The 18,447-nt window shown below is 42.7% G+C and overlaps 2 protein-coding genes across 2 annotated transcripts in view; both read left to right on the top strand.

Annotated features, from left to right (window-relative positions):
* The window catches only part of LOC135238574 (matrix remodeling-associated protein 8-like), a 249,684-nt gene that overhangs the window by 78,771 nt on the left and 152,466 nt on the right, over positions 1-18,447 (top strand). The window lies entirely within an intron of this gene.
* Positions 13,994-18,107, top strand: LOC135237697 (tumor necrosis factor receptor superfamily member 9-like). Its single transcript, XM_064305066.1, has 6 exons — positions 13,994-14,599; positions 14,839-14,976; positions 15,280-15,352; positions 15,739-15,824; positions 16,239-16,397; positions 17,629-18,107. The coding sequence occupies exons 2-6, from the start codon at positions 14,847-14,849 to the stop codon at positions 17,751-17,753; spliced, it is 573 nt and encodes a 190-aa protein (XP_064161136.1). The 5' UTR covers positions 13,994-14,599; positions 14,839-14,846; the 3' UTR covers positions 17,754-18,107.

Genomic DNA, 18,447 nt, shown 5'->3' on the forward strand with positions numbered 1-18,447 from the left:
TAAGTTTAAAAAATATATATATAATTAAAAAAACACTATTACATGAGTTTTAACAATTAGGGTAAATACTTGGCTAAAAAAAAAAACATTTTTAATGTGGATTATACAGTCACCTACATAATTTTTAAATGGTTGTGGGAAAAACTGGAAATATTCGGTCACTCAGGGCGACATAGCTCAGGAGGTAAGAGGTCTGGCAGTCGGAGGGTTGCTGGTTCAAACCCCACTGTGGGCGTGTCGAAGTGTCCTTGAGCAAGACACCTAACCCCTAACTGCCCAGGCGAATGAGAGGCATCAATTGTAAAGCGCTTTGGATAAAAGCGCTATATAAATGCAGTCCATTTACCATTAACTTGCACTCACAGGGATGCCACTTCCTGGAGCACCGGACTGTTGAGTGTTGTTGCAGCTCACCCTCGGTGTATTGCCCCTGAGCTGCTGATTGAATCCTGAGCTGGATTTATGTGCCCTTTATTTATAAAAAAAAATTATTTACTGTGGGAGAGTTGAACTAAGTGAACAGCTCCTAACCCTGTTAGAATTATAATTATTTATTAAGAATTAAATGTGACAGTCATGAGATTATGTCATCTGTATGAGCAACTCAGATGGTCACAAGTCACAAGATTTTGAGTGGGTTCAGTTTTCAATTTATTGCATTCAGGAGTCAGTTTTTTTCTATACGTCCACTATTAAATGTGACAGTCATGAGATTATGTCATCTGTATGAGCAACTCAGATGGTCACAAGTCACAAGATTTTGAGTGGGTTCAGTTTTCAATTTATTGCATTCAGCAGTCAGTTTTTTTCTATACGTTCACTTATTTTATTTTTTCGTAATAAAATACTTATAACAGACACCCCTTATCTGTTAAGCTCTGAAAAATGGGGGTGTCTGTTATAAGTATTTTATTACGAAATAAGTGGACGTATAGAAAAAAACTGACTGGGTTCAGTTTTCAATTTATTGCATTCAGCAGTCAAACTCTTGTGACTTGTGACCATCTGAGTTGCTCATACAGATGACATAATCTCATGACTGTCACATTTAATTCTTAATAAACAATTCTAATTCTAACAGGGTTAGGAGCTGTTCACTTAGTTCTACTCTCCCACAGTAAATCATTTTTTATAAATAAAGGGCACATAAATCCAGCTCAGGATTCAATTAGCAGCTCAGGGGCAATACAATGTGCCCACCCCCCCACCCCCTAGTGGTAATACTCTGACTAAGTGAAGCACATCTCTCATTATAAATTAATAAAGGAAGCTGTGGGTTTTCAGCAAAAACAACTAAAAGTGGTAACTCAGTATACCCCCTGGGGCTGTGGTATAGGTATTCAGCGGAGTCGCTTATCACAGGCATCACAGCGATGCGATGTGACCGTGAAAAAGACAGAATGCCACACCCATTTAATGAAATTTAATCATTTGGTAAGTAAAAAAGAAATTATATATATATGAAGCTGAGGTTTTGTCAAGAAAGTTAAATCTCTTTATACGGTAAATGTATTTTGCGTGGACAAAATTCATTGCCGGGATCTGTGTGTTCTGAAGCCTGCTTCACTGCAAGCGTTATGCCACTAGATGGCAGCAGTCTCTCGCCTGCATTCTTAAAGTGGGGAAACTACAGAGGTGTTCAGTTCGTCATATCGGGCTGTCGGTACACTGGTAAATTTAAGATTCTAAAATGTATCCTAACGCGCACTAAAGACCACACGTTCGTCTCAACTTGGAGGATGAGTGTCACAGCTCTCACAACCTTTCCCACCCCCAAATGTCAGAAAGGCGTCACAGGCGTGAGGAGGGGGCGTGGCGTGGGGGCGGGGGTGCTGGGTTGTGGGAGGAAGCAAGTCGTGCTCTGGCTGCAAGTGGGTGTTTGTGATAGCAGGCTGCGTTCAAAGCGCTCACCGTCACAAGTGACGTCCGTACAGTCACTTGCTTGGTCAGCACAGGACCTCAGACCTAAATGTTCCACTATGACCTATGATGTGTGTGTGTAATATATATTGTATATATATATATATATATTCAGTGTAATTTATTTAATTTTATTTTTTGTGTTGTTTTACAGACTATCCTCTTAAATGAACAGAGACAGTGCACTGATAACGTACACATGGTGCTTGTCATTTCTCCTCTGCGGTTCTGAATCTGAAACGGTAATGTTTGGATTTGTGATGGGCAAGGATGGAGAACAGAAAAAGAACTAAAAATAACAGTCCGCAAATTCCGCACCTCTGCTTGTCAGCCATGCCTTCGTATCTGCCCCAGGAACCTGAGCACCATTCTCTTACAGCGTTTCTCTCCATTTTGGCTCAATTAATGTATTGTTTTTTGAAATGCAGCACACTTATCCCAGATTATAATGGGCTTTGTGGAAAAAAAAAAAGTCTGGCATCACTTGGGATCATTTTTATTAAAAAAAAAAAAAAAACATATCCCATTGTGCACTGCTTTGTGATACGTACATTATATTGAATTATGGCACAAAACATTTGCATTATTGCTGATATCCGTATGGAAAATGTTGGCCTTGCACTACCTATTGTGTATTTTATTATATTTTGGCACTAAAAACTTCTATATGACATAACCTCCACAAGCTGAATCCTGTGTTTAATTACAATATTGAAATGTGCCCCATGACCAGCTAAATAATTCTGATATCAGTGTAACTGAAACTGCTATAAAAGTCTGATATCAGTGTTACTGGATCTGCTTTATAATGTTGATATCAGTGTAACTTGACCAGCCATATAAGTTTGATATCTGTGTGACTGAATCTGCTATATAATTTTGATATCAGTGCTACCAATGATGACTTCACCACAGACGGAGGGTCTAGACTGATAGAATTGCCCTCCTGTCCTCCCTCAGTGTTGGATTGCAGGGCAGATTGAAACAGAACTTATCTGCATTCCCCCAGACTGAAAGAGAACGTTACAGAGAGGAGACAAACTGACGCACAACTGGATATTCCCCCACCCCCCCAAAAAAAAGGGGGCGGGGGTATGATGTCATGTCTCTAAGGGCAGTGCGCGCTTGTTTGCCCTCTCCATACCTGTCAGTGGAGGTTCTCAGCAGGTAAGTACTGCAGAAACTGAGGGCAGAACAGATTATGACTGTCCAGGATTGTGATTCTCTGGAATCGTGATTGTCCAGGATTGTGATTCTCCGGGGATTCTGATTCTCTGCAATCGTGATTGTCCAAGATTCTGATTCTCTGGAATTGTGACTGTCCAGGATTCTAATTCCCGGGGATTGTGATTCTCCAGGGTTCTGATTATCTGGAATTGCGACTGTCCTTGCACAAATACCAAGTGAAACCCATTGATGTGGAGATCAAATGACTGCAAATTTCAAACTGGGGCAAGATGTCCAACACCCCATTTAGCTGCTTTGCATAGGTGTTTCAGGTTTGTGTTCATTATCTATATATGTCAGTGCATAGATCAACAAATCGATGGAAGTCATCAGTTTGTTTGTTTTCTTGTTCTCTCCCAAAAGTAGAAACCCATGACATACAGTTTGGCATAGTTCAGCCATGTCATGTAACAAATCGATCCAGTTTTCTTTTGGAAATTCAAAAGATAAGATCTTTCACTGCTTGTCACGGCCATGACTGGTTGTCAAGGAAGTCTGTATACTTTCTGTTTCAGCTTCTGCAAAATGAATGTTCTAACAAAATAAACCTTGTGGTCTGATGTCATCTTGGTGCTCACGTGCTTTCAGAATTTCATGCAGTAATTGTGGCTCTTCTGTAAATGCTGAATCAGCGTAAATTGTGACAGTGACGCACTGAAAACAGTCTCGGTGACAGTTAATCATTACCACATACGGGGATGTTTTCACTGATATCATTTCCTAGTGGAAATGAATTGGACAAGATGCGACAAGCACGCATCAATCAAGTTGCCCTTAAAATCCGGATTTAAATCAAGTGACCAGTATGTCCAAGTGATCACTTTCCCTTAGTTTCCCCTTTCAGCTCTATTAGTTAAAGTTCTTCTCATATCAGTTTGTAGTTATTAGGAGGAATGAAACTGCACCATGGAAAAATATGCAGCGAGGGAGTTTGTATATATGAAGAAAGCCAAAAGAATGTCCATGTAATGCCTTATGCAGTGCTCCATAATCCTTGCTGTTGGCGTGGATGTCCGAGTCCGTTTCAAATCGACCAATCATGCTGCCTTGATTGAGAACACAAACAGTGTGACAGTCATGGGCTGGGTGACAGTGAGCTCGTGGTGTTGCGAGAGCCGCCAAATGTATCACTCTAGAAGTGTGTGGGCCTTGTGGCCAAACGTCAGTGTTTTCTGAAACTTTCCTCGTTGCCCAACAGCAAAAAGAGCCTCAGACAGAAATTCCCTTCTCTTCTGTAAATGGCGATGGTGAATCACGCCGTTTGAATGCATGGCTGAATTTGAACTTGAACTGAAATTTACAATATATATTGACTCTGAGTCAATATCTAAGGGTATCTCTACAGGAAAGCACCTCCCCTCCCCCCCCCAAACAAACAAAAAAGTACTTCTCATTTTATTTCTGAACCGTATTTGAGACAAAATAAAAGTAAAACTACACTTATTCTGCCGTATCCCATTTAATTTCATTGTATCCGTACCTCTTTCCACAACTGCTAGCAAGATAAGCATATGATCCTTCTGACTGTGGGTGGAAAAAATGTTAAAGTCCATACGCCTGTGAGGCTCTTCCTCAGAAGGATTGAGATCTTAATTTCTCATTCGGAACTCAAACCCTGATGAGCAACGTCATCTGAACCCTTTAAATCAGGGAAGATCAGAGCTCACATCACATGTCCCAGTGCCTTGTCATCAGCGGTAGTATAGACAGACATTTCAGGAATACAAACACACTTTTTCAAAACAAACATCGCCCTCCATCTGGACAAATTCCAAATTCCATGTTCTCTATATACCACCTTTAATTGCATTTCAGGATATTTTAACTGAAGCACTTCAAATTATGTACCTAGGAAACAAACCTGCAACCTTTGAGTTACAAGCCCAGGTCTCTAACCTTTATACTACGTTGTTGCCTAAAAGATGCTGTGGGGAAAAACGTTGTGGAAAAACCGAACATTTTTCAAGTCAAGATAAGGATTGATTAATGGTACTCATGATCCGTTCAGTCGTAGGAGCAGGCTATGGATAGTGGAAGTGACAAGAATGAAGCTGTAGAACCTGCTTAGCCAGTTTTTTCCCATCTTGCTTCACATGGGTCCAGTTTAGAGCATTACTGAAAGGGTTTTTAATGTGAAGTTTAACATTCATCATCTTTCCCTTGTGGTTAGCCAGAAATAGCCTTACTGTAAAACGTTTGCTAGGATTCACTGACAGAGGAAACAGGCAGGAAATAGCCTAAGATATGCGGGACTTTTATTTATCTTATGTGCCACCGACGGCCTTACGACAAATTTCTCTCTTTTTTTTTTACCCATTTAGTAGATATTCCTATCCAGAACAACTTCCACAACTCATTCTTTATACATAGGATCAATTTCTACAGCTTAATATTTATGAAGTAAATTAAGATAAATATTTACTGAAGGAATTCAATTCGGAGTTAGAAGCTCAGGGGCTCATTTATTTAAAAAATGTTCTTGGATTTGGGCTCAAACGTAATTTAAAAATAATTTACCGAATTGTGCCTACGTTCGATTTATAAAGATTAACTGTAATTAATTATAATTAATTAATTTTCTTCCTTTGGTTTTAAGTGGCGTATCTCTACGTTTTACGCAGTTGTGATATATAAATCTGAAATGAACTTACAATTTCAACTCACGTGCAACGTGCTTTATGATTATCCAGTCTTGTTAATGTGGCCAGTAACAGCCGTTATTATTCAAACGTGAACACAGACCACTTTGCGAATTCGCTGGCTGCCCCCAGATGTGCAGAATGCCTACAGTAGGCTACGTCTACATAACCAGCAGGTAATTAGCCTAATTTATGCCTAGTATATAACTTTTACGCAGGTTCGACCTTATCCATATCACATTTAGATTTTACAAGTAACTACTTGGTTTTCTGCGTTAGTCACTACTTAACGATTTGACATAAGACCATTTTATAAAACGAGGCCCTTACATTTTGAACGTGGCCCTATCGTTGGTTGAAGGAGTTTTTTCAGTGTAGGGAGTGTTGTGTATTGTAACAAATAATAATTTTCCTCAGGATGTTGCTACATATGTTGTTCAATAATGGCTCAAGACCTGTGCATCTGGATGTATTGTGTTAAATGGAATGGTAAATGGACTGCATTTATATAGCGCTTTTATCCAAAGCACTTTACAATTGATGCCTCTCATTCACCAGAGCAGTAAGGGGTTCGGTGTCTTGCTCAAGGACACTTAGACACGCCCAGGGCAGGGTTTGAACCAGCAACCCTCCGACTGCCAGACAATCGCTCTTACCTCCTGAGCTATGTTGCCTTATCTCCAAAAATGCAAAACAACTAAAATTCTGAATGTAGTCTTATCTCAAAAAATGGCAAAACGACTAAATTACCAAATGTATCATTTTTTCAATCAGATGTAGGGGAACATATGTATATTCAACAACTGTAATTAAATAAATGAATGAAAATGTACTTGAAAACATTTACAATGAAAAATCCAGTTCAGTGGTAATTCAGGAAAATACACTATAGTATTATCTCAAAAATGGCAAAATGTCTAAAATTCTAAATATATCTTTTTAGACGGAAGGAAAATTGTGGTTATTCAGCAAACTGATCAAAATAAATGAATGATAATGCATTTGGGGCCTTTTTACGGTGAAAAATCTATCTCAGCGGTAATTCACGAAATACATTATAGCAGGGGTGCACAACTCCGGTCCTGGGGGGCATGCTGGTTTTTGTTCCAACCAATTACCTTAGTTTTATTTTTTTGACAGCTCTATAAACTAGGCTGGATAACTCCTGAACTTGAGCACAGTAAACTCTTTACGATATGCTTGCAGTGTGCAGCTGTAATTCTAAAACACTTTTTTCATTCGGATAGATGAAAACACATTTATTCAGCAACCACAGTAAAATAAATGATGGAAAACACATTTGAAGATATTTATGATGAAAAATCCCTTTCAATGGAATTCAGCAAAAGACATGGGACTATACTCTCATCTCCAAGAATGACAAAACAACTAAAATTCGAAATGGATAATTTTTTCATTTGGGTAAAAGGGAAGACATGTTTATTCAACAACCAAACTGAAATACATGAATGAAAATGCATTAAGAAACACATACAATAAAAAGTCCAGTTCACAGGAAAATTGGAAAAATGCATAAGGCTATCATCTTTTCAGCAAAAAGGGCAAAATAGCTAAAAATCTAAATTACATTACATTACATTACAGGCTTATCCAGAGCGACGTACAACAAAGTGTATAACCATAACCAGGAACAAGTATGACAAAACCCCTAGAGAGAAGTACCGGTCCAAGTGCAGGGAACAACCGCATAGTTCAACTTGGACCCTGAAGGTTAAACTGATTAACACTAACAACGAGAATGGCAACAACGCAGTCTATGGAAAAAATACAAGCAGTAGTTAAAGACAATCATAAATGTATGATTTTTTTTCATTTGAATGGATGGATGGAGTATTGGTTCCTTCAATAATGTTCTTCAGAACAGCAAAGCTTCCCCACACCATCACAGTACTTCGACCATGTTTGACTGTTGGTTTGATGTTCTTACTGTGAAGTGCTGCATTTGCTTTTCGCCAAACGTAATGGTGCCTGTGTCGTCCAAAAAGTTCCACTTTTGACTCATCTGTCCCTTAGGACATTATTCCAAAAAGCTTGAGGGTCGTCCAAGTGCATCTTTGCGAATGTGAGACGAGCATTGGTGTTTCGCTTGGGTAGCAGTGGTTTCCGCCATTTTTGCCCAATCTCTTTCTTATTGTGGAGTCATGAACACTTACCTTTTCTGAGGCTAGAGAGGCTTGCTGTGATAGATGATATATGATACAGTCTTTAATTTAGTTTTTGGTCACATTTATATATATATATTTTTTTTTGTAGCCTGCCTATATTGGTGAAAATATATCACAAGACAAGTACATTATTCTCCAGTTCCCATCTCATGTCTGTTCGATCCAAACAGCTGTATCAGTCGATGTCACATGTCAACACGTAGCCTAAAGTTGAAGTTGAGTTAAATATATTTATGAAGATCTGGTCTGAGTTGAACAAATCTAGTCAGTTGGTTATTTAATAGTCTACTGACAGCAGGCTAGGTTTAACCCCGCAGGGAGGGTGTCGACACTTTTGCCTGCCTAGCAGTCCCAGCAAGCTAGCGTGCTGTACCAAAACTATGCAATCTGTTAGTCACTAAATGACTGTTTACAATTACGTACATTTGGATTACATGAAACACACACACACAATACAGTCAGCAAGAAATACTTCCTGTAAAAAATCCACTTGCGTATACGTAAAACTGACTTTTGGCAACATCTCCCAAAATATTTATTGAACTGTTTGTTGGAGACAAAGAGATGGTAGTTCTGTGTGTTTAACCTGAAATACATTGTACAAGCTTGATGCATTTACCCAAAAAGTCTGTGTTACATTTGGCCCTGCTCTCCCCCATTTCATTAATATGAAGCACTAAACTTATAAAAATGTTATTCAAAACAATTATGAGAACAAATCAATGGAAAAAAGTACAAGACAGCCTTACCTTGAATGAGAACATAACAAATATAGATTAATTAGATTTAATTAACCAAAATAAATATATTTGAAGACATTTTGAACAAAAAGTTTTCAATGGAAAAATAACAAAATTCATGAGATTATCATCCAAGGGAAAATCCTAAATGTGTGATTTTGTAATTTATCTGGATTTAAAATATATGAACACTTGATTACAAAAAACTTAACCACAGAAAATGTCTTTGAAGACATTAATGATAAAAACAGTATTTTGGTGGTGAAATGGTACCTATAGTATAGTCGTACCTTGATTACATATAGTCTTAACTCAAAAAATTGAAAAAATGTAAAGTGCCTGTTGAAGATTTAGTATAACTTGGCTTATATATACACCGATCAGCCACAGCATTAAAACCACCTGCATTTTTATATGCAGAAGATATGACAAGCATTATTTCTCCTCCATATTTTTTTCCATTGAGTTCAACAAGAAAATTAGGATAAACAGGAGAAACAATGCTTGTAGTATCTACTGCATGTCTGGCAGCAGCACGGTGGTTTGAGGCTCATTTGACACCTTGGACCCTTGATGACCTAAAGCCATTTATCCAACAAATGTGTTCCATACTGTATCAGCATAATTTACAGCTGAATTACCAATGGTATCCTTTAATAAAAGGAGTCTGTGCTTTGACCATGTGTGAATTGTTTGATTACAAACAGAGAAAATGAAATATTAAAGCAGAAAAATGCAGGTGGTTTTAATGTTGTGGCTGATTGGTGTATATATGTGTGTGTGTGTGTGTGTGTGTGTGTGTGTGTGTGTGTGTGTGTGTGTGTAAATGGAGGGGGGATCCTGCGTCTGAGTCCCCTGGCCATTTTTTGGGAACTTGGATTTGCATAGCTGTAAATTTAAATAGCTGTTTCACAATATTGACGCTAAAGACAGTTGCACTTTCAAGACGGTCCCTTACTAGAGAGGCTTTCAGTTCCTTGTCTTTTTGTTGTTGTTACGTGTTTGCATAAGAGCAGTTGAGTTTATCGCTAACGAGCTATTGATATTTGAAGCTCTGGGATTTGGCAGCAAAATCATAGCAAAACTCGTGTAATGCAGCCTACGGCTGCATTTTAAATTATTTGCATACTGTACTTTTCCAGTAATAAAACTGCAAAACCCCAAATAGTTTGCGTAGATTGCGTACGATTTGACAGCATGCGAAATGAGTTTCGTTTTCATTCTGATTAGAGGGGCAACTTAATAGCCATATTCATTCGAATACGTAAAATTTTGATCCGAAATATTTCCTGTTTTTCTTATTTATTTTTTAACTCATACTAATAAAACATAGCCTATCCGTGCATATATACGTTAACGTAGGCTACAGCTGACACGTGCTATAACAATGCAACTTGAGATAAACATTCTATCGTAACTTCTGGTACGAGACAGAGACGGTTTGCATGAATGAACAGAATGGGGGATTAGCCACGAGGGTGTCAACGGGAAGTTTTAAAAAGTGAATCGACCCACTATTCTTCCTATAGCTATAATCCTGAACTGTGTGGGGGGCGGTAGGCTAATTCCGGTAAAGCACTCCAAAACGATACAGACTTAAATAACATCTCGGGAAATTCACCATCAAGCTGTCAAGTAAAACGCCGGGCTTTCCAAATAGTTATAAAATCATTAGCCTACTTAATCACGCCCCCCCGCTAGGCTACTCGCGACGCCCGTGCTCTAAAGTAGCGCGTAGAACCTCAAGGCGACAGTGTAAGCAAAGCTACCAAGTGACTCACAACTTCTGCGGAGCTTGCAGGTGCGTGGCGACATCCTCATCACCGGTTTACTTCAGAGAGAAGACAGCCGCATCTCGCGCAAGAGTAAGTTTGATTCCGCATTAACTAAAGCCCATAGCGCTCGCTGTATAAATTCATGACAACAAAAAAAAAATGAAATCAGGACAAGTGCAGTTTAATAGCTCTCGTTATATGTGGCGCGATTTCGCGAATTTGAGCTGATTTTAAAGTACGTCCTGCGTAGATATGAAGTCACGTCTCAAATTCAGAATAGCCAACTACAATAAGTAGGCTACCTGTGTTATTAGTATGGAATATGTGAGGAATTGAAAAAGGAGCTATACACAGTTCTGCAAAATTGTGTCAGCCTGTTAGATAACCGACTTATTGCCAAGTAAATTCACAATAGAGCAATTTGATAGCTGTAAATGGAATCAGTGTCCTTGTGTTTTATGGAAGTGGTTTACAGTTTAAAGCTCTGTCCACATTAAACTCTACAGACTGATTTGTAATGAAAGTTAGCCTTTCATTTTTTCTCAGTAAAATAACACTAAGGGCAGAGTGATAGGCCACAGCATCCCTGAATCATTCTGCACTGCATTTCACCCAACTGCTCAGCCACCTAACAAAATGATAATTTCTCTTCTGAGAGGATAACTCCATAGCTACGAGAGGCATTAATTGCTACATGTAAATTGAAATGGTCTCGTTTCAGATCTATCGCAGCGTTCATCTCTTAGCTCGTACTCAGCTTACACTATGTAAAGCGTCTTTGAATACCCTGAAAAGTGTTACAGAAATAAAATGAATTATTATTATTATTATTACTATTACTATTACTATTATTATTATTCATTATTATTATTATTGCCTCCCCCCCCCCGACACACACACACCCCTGGTGTCACACCAGTGTTCTCATGAACATCTTGTGGGTGGAGGTGGGAGGGGAGCAGTCGGGGGCTGAGGGGGGTGCTTTGGCTGCTGTTGCACAGTCAGCCACAGACACACACACACACACACACACACACACACACACACACACACGTCAGGGTGTGAAAGGTAGCGGTGGGCGAGACCCCGAGCGCAGCAGACTTAACTCCCGCGTTTCCTCTGCCCGTCTTAGGCTGCCCGGTAACGGCTGGTGCCCAAGAGCTGCCCGAGACTCTCCAGTGCCATTGGGCGGATAGCTGGCGACACACCACAGCGGGTTAGTCATGATGGTGGTTTGGGGGTTCGCCCTGCTCCTGCTGGGATTGCTGGAGCGCGTCGGCGGGACTGCAGAGGGGTGCGCCACATGGATCCCCTCCACTGGTAACAATGTGTGCTGTAAACAGTGCAAGCCAGGTAAGCCCGCGCGGCTTCACAGACCCGCATTCACAGACGGGGCTTCACAGACCTGCGTTTACAGACGGGGCTTCACAGACCTGCGTTTACAGACGGGGCTTCACAGACCTGCGTTTACAGACGGGGCTTCACAGACCTGCGTTTACAGACAGGGCTTCACAGACCTGCGTTTACAGACGGGGCTTCACAGACCCGCGTTTACAGACCTGCGTTTACAGACAGGGCTTCACAGACCTGCGTTTCACACACAGGCTTCACAGACCTGCGTTTACAGACGAGGCTTCACAGACCTGCGTTTACAGACGGGGCTTCACAGACCCGCGTTTACAGACCTGCGTTTACAGACGGGGCTTCACAGACCCGCGTTTACAGACCTGCGTTTACAGACGGGGCTTCACAGACGCACGCTTACAGACCTGCGTCACAGACGGGGCCAGAGAGGCGTGCGCAGTGGGAATCAGCCTTCCGAATGAATGAATGAATGAATGAATGAATGAATCATTGCATTTATATAGCACTTTTCCGAACGCTCAAAGTGCTTCTGTGCTTCTCCCATGTAGAGGTGAACACAGTAATTACAGTAGTCCTGTGTTGAATTGTTAAGTACTGTGCAACAGGCACACTCCACACACCATTTGGTACTTGAATCTGGTCAATTGTATTGTGATCCACCAGACCTGGGTCAAATATATACTTTTTCTATGCTTTACTGGTGTAGTCTGGTGTATTGGAAGCAATGAAATACTCTCGAAAAGTGTAAACCCCGCCTTCTGGTCGTATTAGCAGGCTCAATTACACCAGGCAAGATCAACAGAGCGCAGAAAAGTATTTGAATCCGAAACAAATAACGTATTTGACCCAGGTCTGTGATCCACACCGATGAAGGATTCGAACAGGCTCCAGTTCCAGAGTGTGAGGGGAAGAAAAGACCCTTGAGGACACAGGCTATAGACACTCAGAAAAGGGGCAGTTAAGTGTGTTATGTGGACTAAGCCCTTCACGCCAAAACATTTTAGGATCACTCCAGTGTCCAATAGTGACACGCTGAGCAAAAATAATCAGCTCCATTACTGCATATATTCCTCTCAGCTAAACTGGCTTTAAAAAATGGGGGGGGGGGAAAGAGTGAAGTTTCAGTGTCATCGCGTGAATTGGCAGTCAAGTAGGTAGTAATTCTATGTGTGGTTATGTCATGAATAATTGTAATGGCTCCTCAACTTCTGCACTGTTGGAAGGACGGAGGGTAGCACAGTGGGTAAGGAACTGGGCTTGTAACCAAAAGGTCGCAGGTTCGATTCCCGGGTAGGACACTGCCGTTGTACCCTTGAGCAAGGTACTTAACCGAAATTGCTTCAGTAAAAATCCAGCTGTATAAATGGATACAATGTAAAATGCTATGTAAAAAAAGTTGTGTAAGTCGCTCTGGATAAGAGCGACTTACACAACTTCAGAATTCCAGAGCCTGGTATGGGAAGAATGCAGAGGTGTGACACCGTGACTTCCCTGTTTAGGAGTCATGGCATGAACAAGGTTGACACGGATTTGGCAGAACCCAGCAGGGGGGCAGAGCGTTCCAAAACCAAAAACAAAAGTGCCCTTGCACTAGACCGTGAACTAACACATCAGCAACGGAAAGTACGCTGGTAATTTTTTGTGACTGTATGCAAGTCCTGTGATGCCAGATCCTTGATAGGGCATGGCCTTAGTGGCAACAGCTTTTCTACAGTTATTTTTTTATTTTTAGAGAGAAATTTAAACATTGCGAAACGGCATATCTCTGAAGAGTGATTTTGATAAGCACTTTTCATTAGTGATTTGAGTCCACACACATGCCGCAGTTACCCAGTTTGTCAGTGACACTACCCCCAGCTCAACAACTTCAACAGAAAACTTATACTCGCCTTCCTTCGCCACGAAGACGGAACACTATGCTTTCACAGTTTGCTGAGGTGTACTTGCTTGGTCATATTAGCTTTTTTTTTTTTTTTTTCAGCTTTCAGTTCCATGAAGCTACTCCACTTGTGTGTCACAACTGACTGATCTTTTCCACTCACACCTACTGTAGGGTACTACGTACAGTGCTGTGTAGACGTTCTGTCGTACGTTCGCGAAAAAGGTTACGAGGTCTAAGGACAAGAGAGGCGCTGATCTAAAACGACAACAAAGAAAAATAGGCGGCAGATCTCCTCGTCATCTCCGAATCTATTTTTCGGAAGTGAGACTGGAAATGACTTACGGTTTAAAAATGATAACTCCAACCTCAATATCAGATAAGTCTTTGAGGCTAGTTTGGCCCACTTTCTGTGGTGTCGAGAGACATCAAAAAAACCACTTTAAAGGATTGTGTGGGACTGAGATACTCATTGGGAAATTCTCACTGTGTGTGGGAATGGATCCCCAGTAACTCATTTAAATACACGGGACGTGCATTTTCACTCACGTACATTCAAACGTGACGTTTAGGGCTCTGTGGGTCCCAAACTTCAATCACGTGACCCTTAAAGACCAGGAAAGAGACCCAGGGGGGGTTTCTGCAACATAGAAAATATTTAATAGACTCCCTTTTAAGAATATTTAGATGGATATGCTTAGTCAGCTATGTGCACTATAAAGCCTTTGATGTGTGTTTTTAATTGCAGGGAATCATTTGGTCCGCGAGTGTGGCACAGATCCCAAGACTCTGTGTGAGCTCTGCAGGGAAGGCACCTACCTCAGCGACCCAGGTCTGGAGTCCTGTCGCAGGTGTACTCAGTGCACAGGTATGCTATCCTCACCCGGAAGGTGGCGTGAGCAAGGCTCTGGAACACAAGGCGCACAGAAACGCAGTCGCACCTCCACAGGGACGTTACCCACACGCGCAGACGCCGGGGTGGAAAGTCGAAATAAAAAGTCCTGTCTCACTCTTTTAAAAAAAAAAAAAAATTAATTAAAAAAAACCTTCTCCCCAACTCCTTCCCTCGCTTTCTTTCTCTCTCTCTCTCTCTCTCTCTCCCGACAGGTGTGCGAATGGAGACGCAAGCCTGCACCAGAACCTCCGACACAGTGTGCGGCTGCAAGACGGGGTACCGCTGTGCGGACGCCATGTGCTCCTCCTGCTCCCAGGAGTGTGGAGCGGGGCAGCAGCCCGTAGCCAACGGTAAGCATGGGGGCAGGGCGGGGCGGGGCGGGGCGGGGTGCTCGGGTCACCGTAGCCTGCCGAAAAAAAAAACAATGCAGGGATTTGTGAAAGCTCTGTTAGCCCCCCCGGGGCCTGTAGATAGATTGGCCCTGATTACGAAACAAACTCAGCCAAGGACAGCATCAGACGAGCTGTAGTAAAGAGGAAGTGGAAGCAGTCTGCTGGGGGGGGGGGGGTGTGGTTGGCATTAAAGTCTGAGGTTTTCAAAGCCGTCTCTCTCTCGCTCTCTCTCTCTCTCTCTCTCGCTCCGTCTCCCTCAAGGGACCTGCCAGGCATGCCCGCCCGGGACCTTCAACCACAAGATCCACAGCCAGTGTGTCCCGTGGAGCACCAGGTGAGACCAGTTCCCAAAACAAAACAAAACAAAACATCCCAGACTCTTCCGTGATGGTTCCCTGGACAGGCTCTGGTGGAAGGTCCTGCAAATTTTATCTGCCTCACAAAGTGCACTGGCACCTTCACCTGCAGTCAACTGAAAGCTTTCCCTACACTTGCATTTCAATTGCCTTCCTTCTAAACAATATTTATCTTTTTTTTTTTCCAATTCGTGTTACAGTCGAAAATTAATGTCAGTTCTTCCTTCCCATGGAACAGCCTTAAAGGTTCCCTTTTTAGGATCGCGTTTCTGCCCCTTATGAAGTCGTCTCTGTGAAAGCCCACGCACGCCTCTCATCGCACCTTCGTTCTCTCCCCCCCCCCCCACCCCCCCGGCCCCCCCAGGTGCCCCCAGCCAGAGCAGAAGATCGTGAAGCCGGGCACCGCGGTCAGCGACATCGTCTGCGACTTCCTCCCACACGGCGGCAACGGTACGGTTGTCACGGAGACTCCCGCCCCGCGCGGGTTCGGCTTTAACGGCTCCGCAGACGAGCGCGATGGGCGCCTGTGGAGAGTTTCGGTTTTTAAAAAGGCACCCCCCGATTCCTCAAGTGCCGTCCTGTGACTTAACGTCGGAATATTAGGTTTCTCAACAGAGAGGCGGAACTGCAGTAGCTCACGTCGTCCCACCTCTTTTTTGAGAAACCCAAATATTAAGTCACAGGATTGCACTGCAAGTGATCATAACATACCAAAGCCATTTCCAAACCATATTCCTCTCTTCAACCAAGAGGCATAGTGGGAACATCTTCAAAATGGAGTCCAGTGCTTTTGCCTGTGTGGAGCACATCATTTTCAGCTGGCCGACACCGCGTGAGTGCGTTGTGTGTGAATTGTCTTCACAGGCCGTACAGAGGGGATGATGGTGGCGATCCTGGTCATGGCTCCCGTCTTCCTCGCCATATTAGCGGTCTGCATCCTCATCAACAAGAAGAAGAGGATGATGAAGAAACAGCAGAAGCAGACGATCACCAAGGAACCCGCGACAGACACGCCAGTAACAGGTTTCCATCAGCTGACCTTCCTCAAGTTTTGTCTACCTCAGAGTGGGAGCTTCTAGATTAGAGCTATACAGCCCTGGTGGGTATTTCACAAAGCAGGATTACAGAGTTTGCTGGATAACTGCGCTGAGTGAAACTTGGAATAGCTTTTTTTTTTAACTTCAGTCCACGTTCCAGATTTGGGAGAAGCTCCGGGTTTTACTCAGTGTAGTTATCCAGCTAGCTCAGTTATCCAGCTAACTCAGTAATCCTGCTTTGTGAAACAGGGCCCTGGTCACGCAGGGCCACAGTGTGACATGGTCATATTTCAGCGGAGAGCTTAGCCAGCTGAGTTAACAAACCTGAGGTGCGTTCAAGTTCAGCGAACAGAGGCGAACGTTCGCGGCGAACATGTTTTCTTTGAACGGTTCAATTTGAACGGCTTTTTACTTTGCTTGTTTGCATTAAACATAAACAGACATGGCGACGAGAGCGTTTGTACTCACAGCCGCTTCTGTGATCATCGATGATAAAAAAAAACAATAGCTAGCTAGCGAACAATAATAACATTGGCCAGCGTTAGAAATAACATTATTGAAAAAACTGATCACACTTAACGGCATCTTCAATTGAAATACCCATCTGGGAACATTTCCCTCAGTGCAGTGTCCATTTTTGTTCGCCGCAAACTACCTTTTCAGACCGTTTGCAAACGTTCGCGGCGAACACAAAGCTAACGGAAAAAAGTTTGAAATAGTTTGCAGACGTTTGCCTCATTCGCTGAACTTGAACACACCTCTGATGGAGTCCTGACTGAAGCAGGGATCACCACCACCTCAGAGGGCGCACGCTGGTGGTCTAAGCACAGCCACATAACCTACAGGACCATGATCCTCCAGAACTGTAGCTGGGTAGCATGTGTGTTAGCGGTTTCAGGCTTTGGCTTTGACTGTGCAGGCTTGTCCTTCTTCAGTGTCGCAGCATCTAAGCCGTGGAGTCTCGGACTGCCACAAGAACCTGAGACTACAAGCCCGGCTGCTTTTAAGCCTGGGCTAAACATCTCTTGATCCAGTCACACCTTAGCCCATGTCGTCCTTAATAGAAGTATCGTGGTTTTGTCTTTACACTAAGTGCACTACAGTGTCCTTTAAAGGCACTACACAAACAAAGGCTAAATTTTGAAGTGTTGCATTAATGTCTTATCCTATCCCCCTGTCCCTCTCCCTCCCTCTCTCCCTCTCCCTCCGCCTCTCAGTTTCGATGGAGTTCAGGCGTCTGGTGGAGCAGGAGAGCACCTGCTGCTTCCCACAGCAGGAGCAGGGCAGCAGCCTGGAGTCTGTGGCCTCCCTCGAATCTGAAGTCAAACTCCTCACAGTGTGAAGGGCACCAGAACCCACCCTCACACCCAGCCCCCCTATCTGACTGTAGCGGGGTAGGGGGGTGGGGTGGGGTGGGGTGGGGTAGGGCGGGGGGGGGGGGGGGGGGGGAGGGGTCGGCGCGTCCTCGCGGTAACCGCAGTGTTCTGGAACATTCGTCGCACGCACTCTGCTTCACTAAGCTGCTCACTTGCAGGGCCCCTGAGTGGGAGGAGCTACAGAAACGACGCTTTCACGGGAAATCTTTCAGCCGCTGCCGGACATCGGCCATCGGGTTTAATGGGAAGGGAACCGCGAGTTTCACTGTGACATTCTATTTTTAATTTCTATTTTATGCTAGAAAATTATTTCATGTTAATATATTCATTGTCTACTTGTCTACTTGTAAACAGATTTACCGTGGGCCACAAATGGCTTTTGTCATTGTCAATGTCCTTTCAGGTCCTCCGGGGAAACTATAGATTCTGATTTTGCAGAGAATTATTTATAATGCAACAATCTGCTTTTTCGTTGTGTCGTTAGCTATCCTCACATGCACTCTACATACATCCAGGACTGGTTTATATGGCATTTTCCCCAGGAATTCCTGAATTGTTTAAAATCATTTATATTACTATAGCTTTCCATACAAAGCAATGTGTGAGTGGGTACGTCACTTGACTTAATTAACATCGTCTCATTCAAAAGACAAATTGCCT

Source organism: Anguilla rostrata, chromosome 13 (assembly GCF_018555375.3).
Source record: "Anguilla rostrata isolate EN2019 chromosome 13, ASM1855537v3, whole genome shotgun sequence".
Taxonomy (NCBI): domain Eukaryota; kingdom Metazoa; phylum Chordata; class Actinopteri; order Anguilliformes; family Anguillidae; genus Anguilla; species Anguilla rostrata.

Bases quoted from the DNA above. Each gene is read 5' to 3' on its own strand.
- LOC135237697 (XM_064305066.1), top strand. From the start codon at position 14,847: ATGGAGACGCAAGCCTGCACCAGAACCTCCGACACAGTGTGCGGCTGC. The intron at 14,977-15,279 runs GTAAGCATGGGG...GTCTCCCTCAAG, and splicing joins GCAGCAGCCCGTAGCCAACG to GGACCTGCCAGGCATGCCCG. The intron at 16,398-17,628 runs GTTTCCATCAGC...TCCGCCTCTCAG, and splicing joins GACAGACACGCCAGTAACAG to TTTCGATGGAGTTCAGGCGT.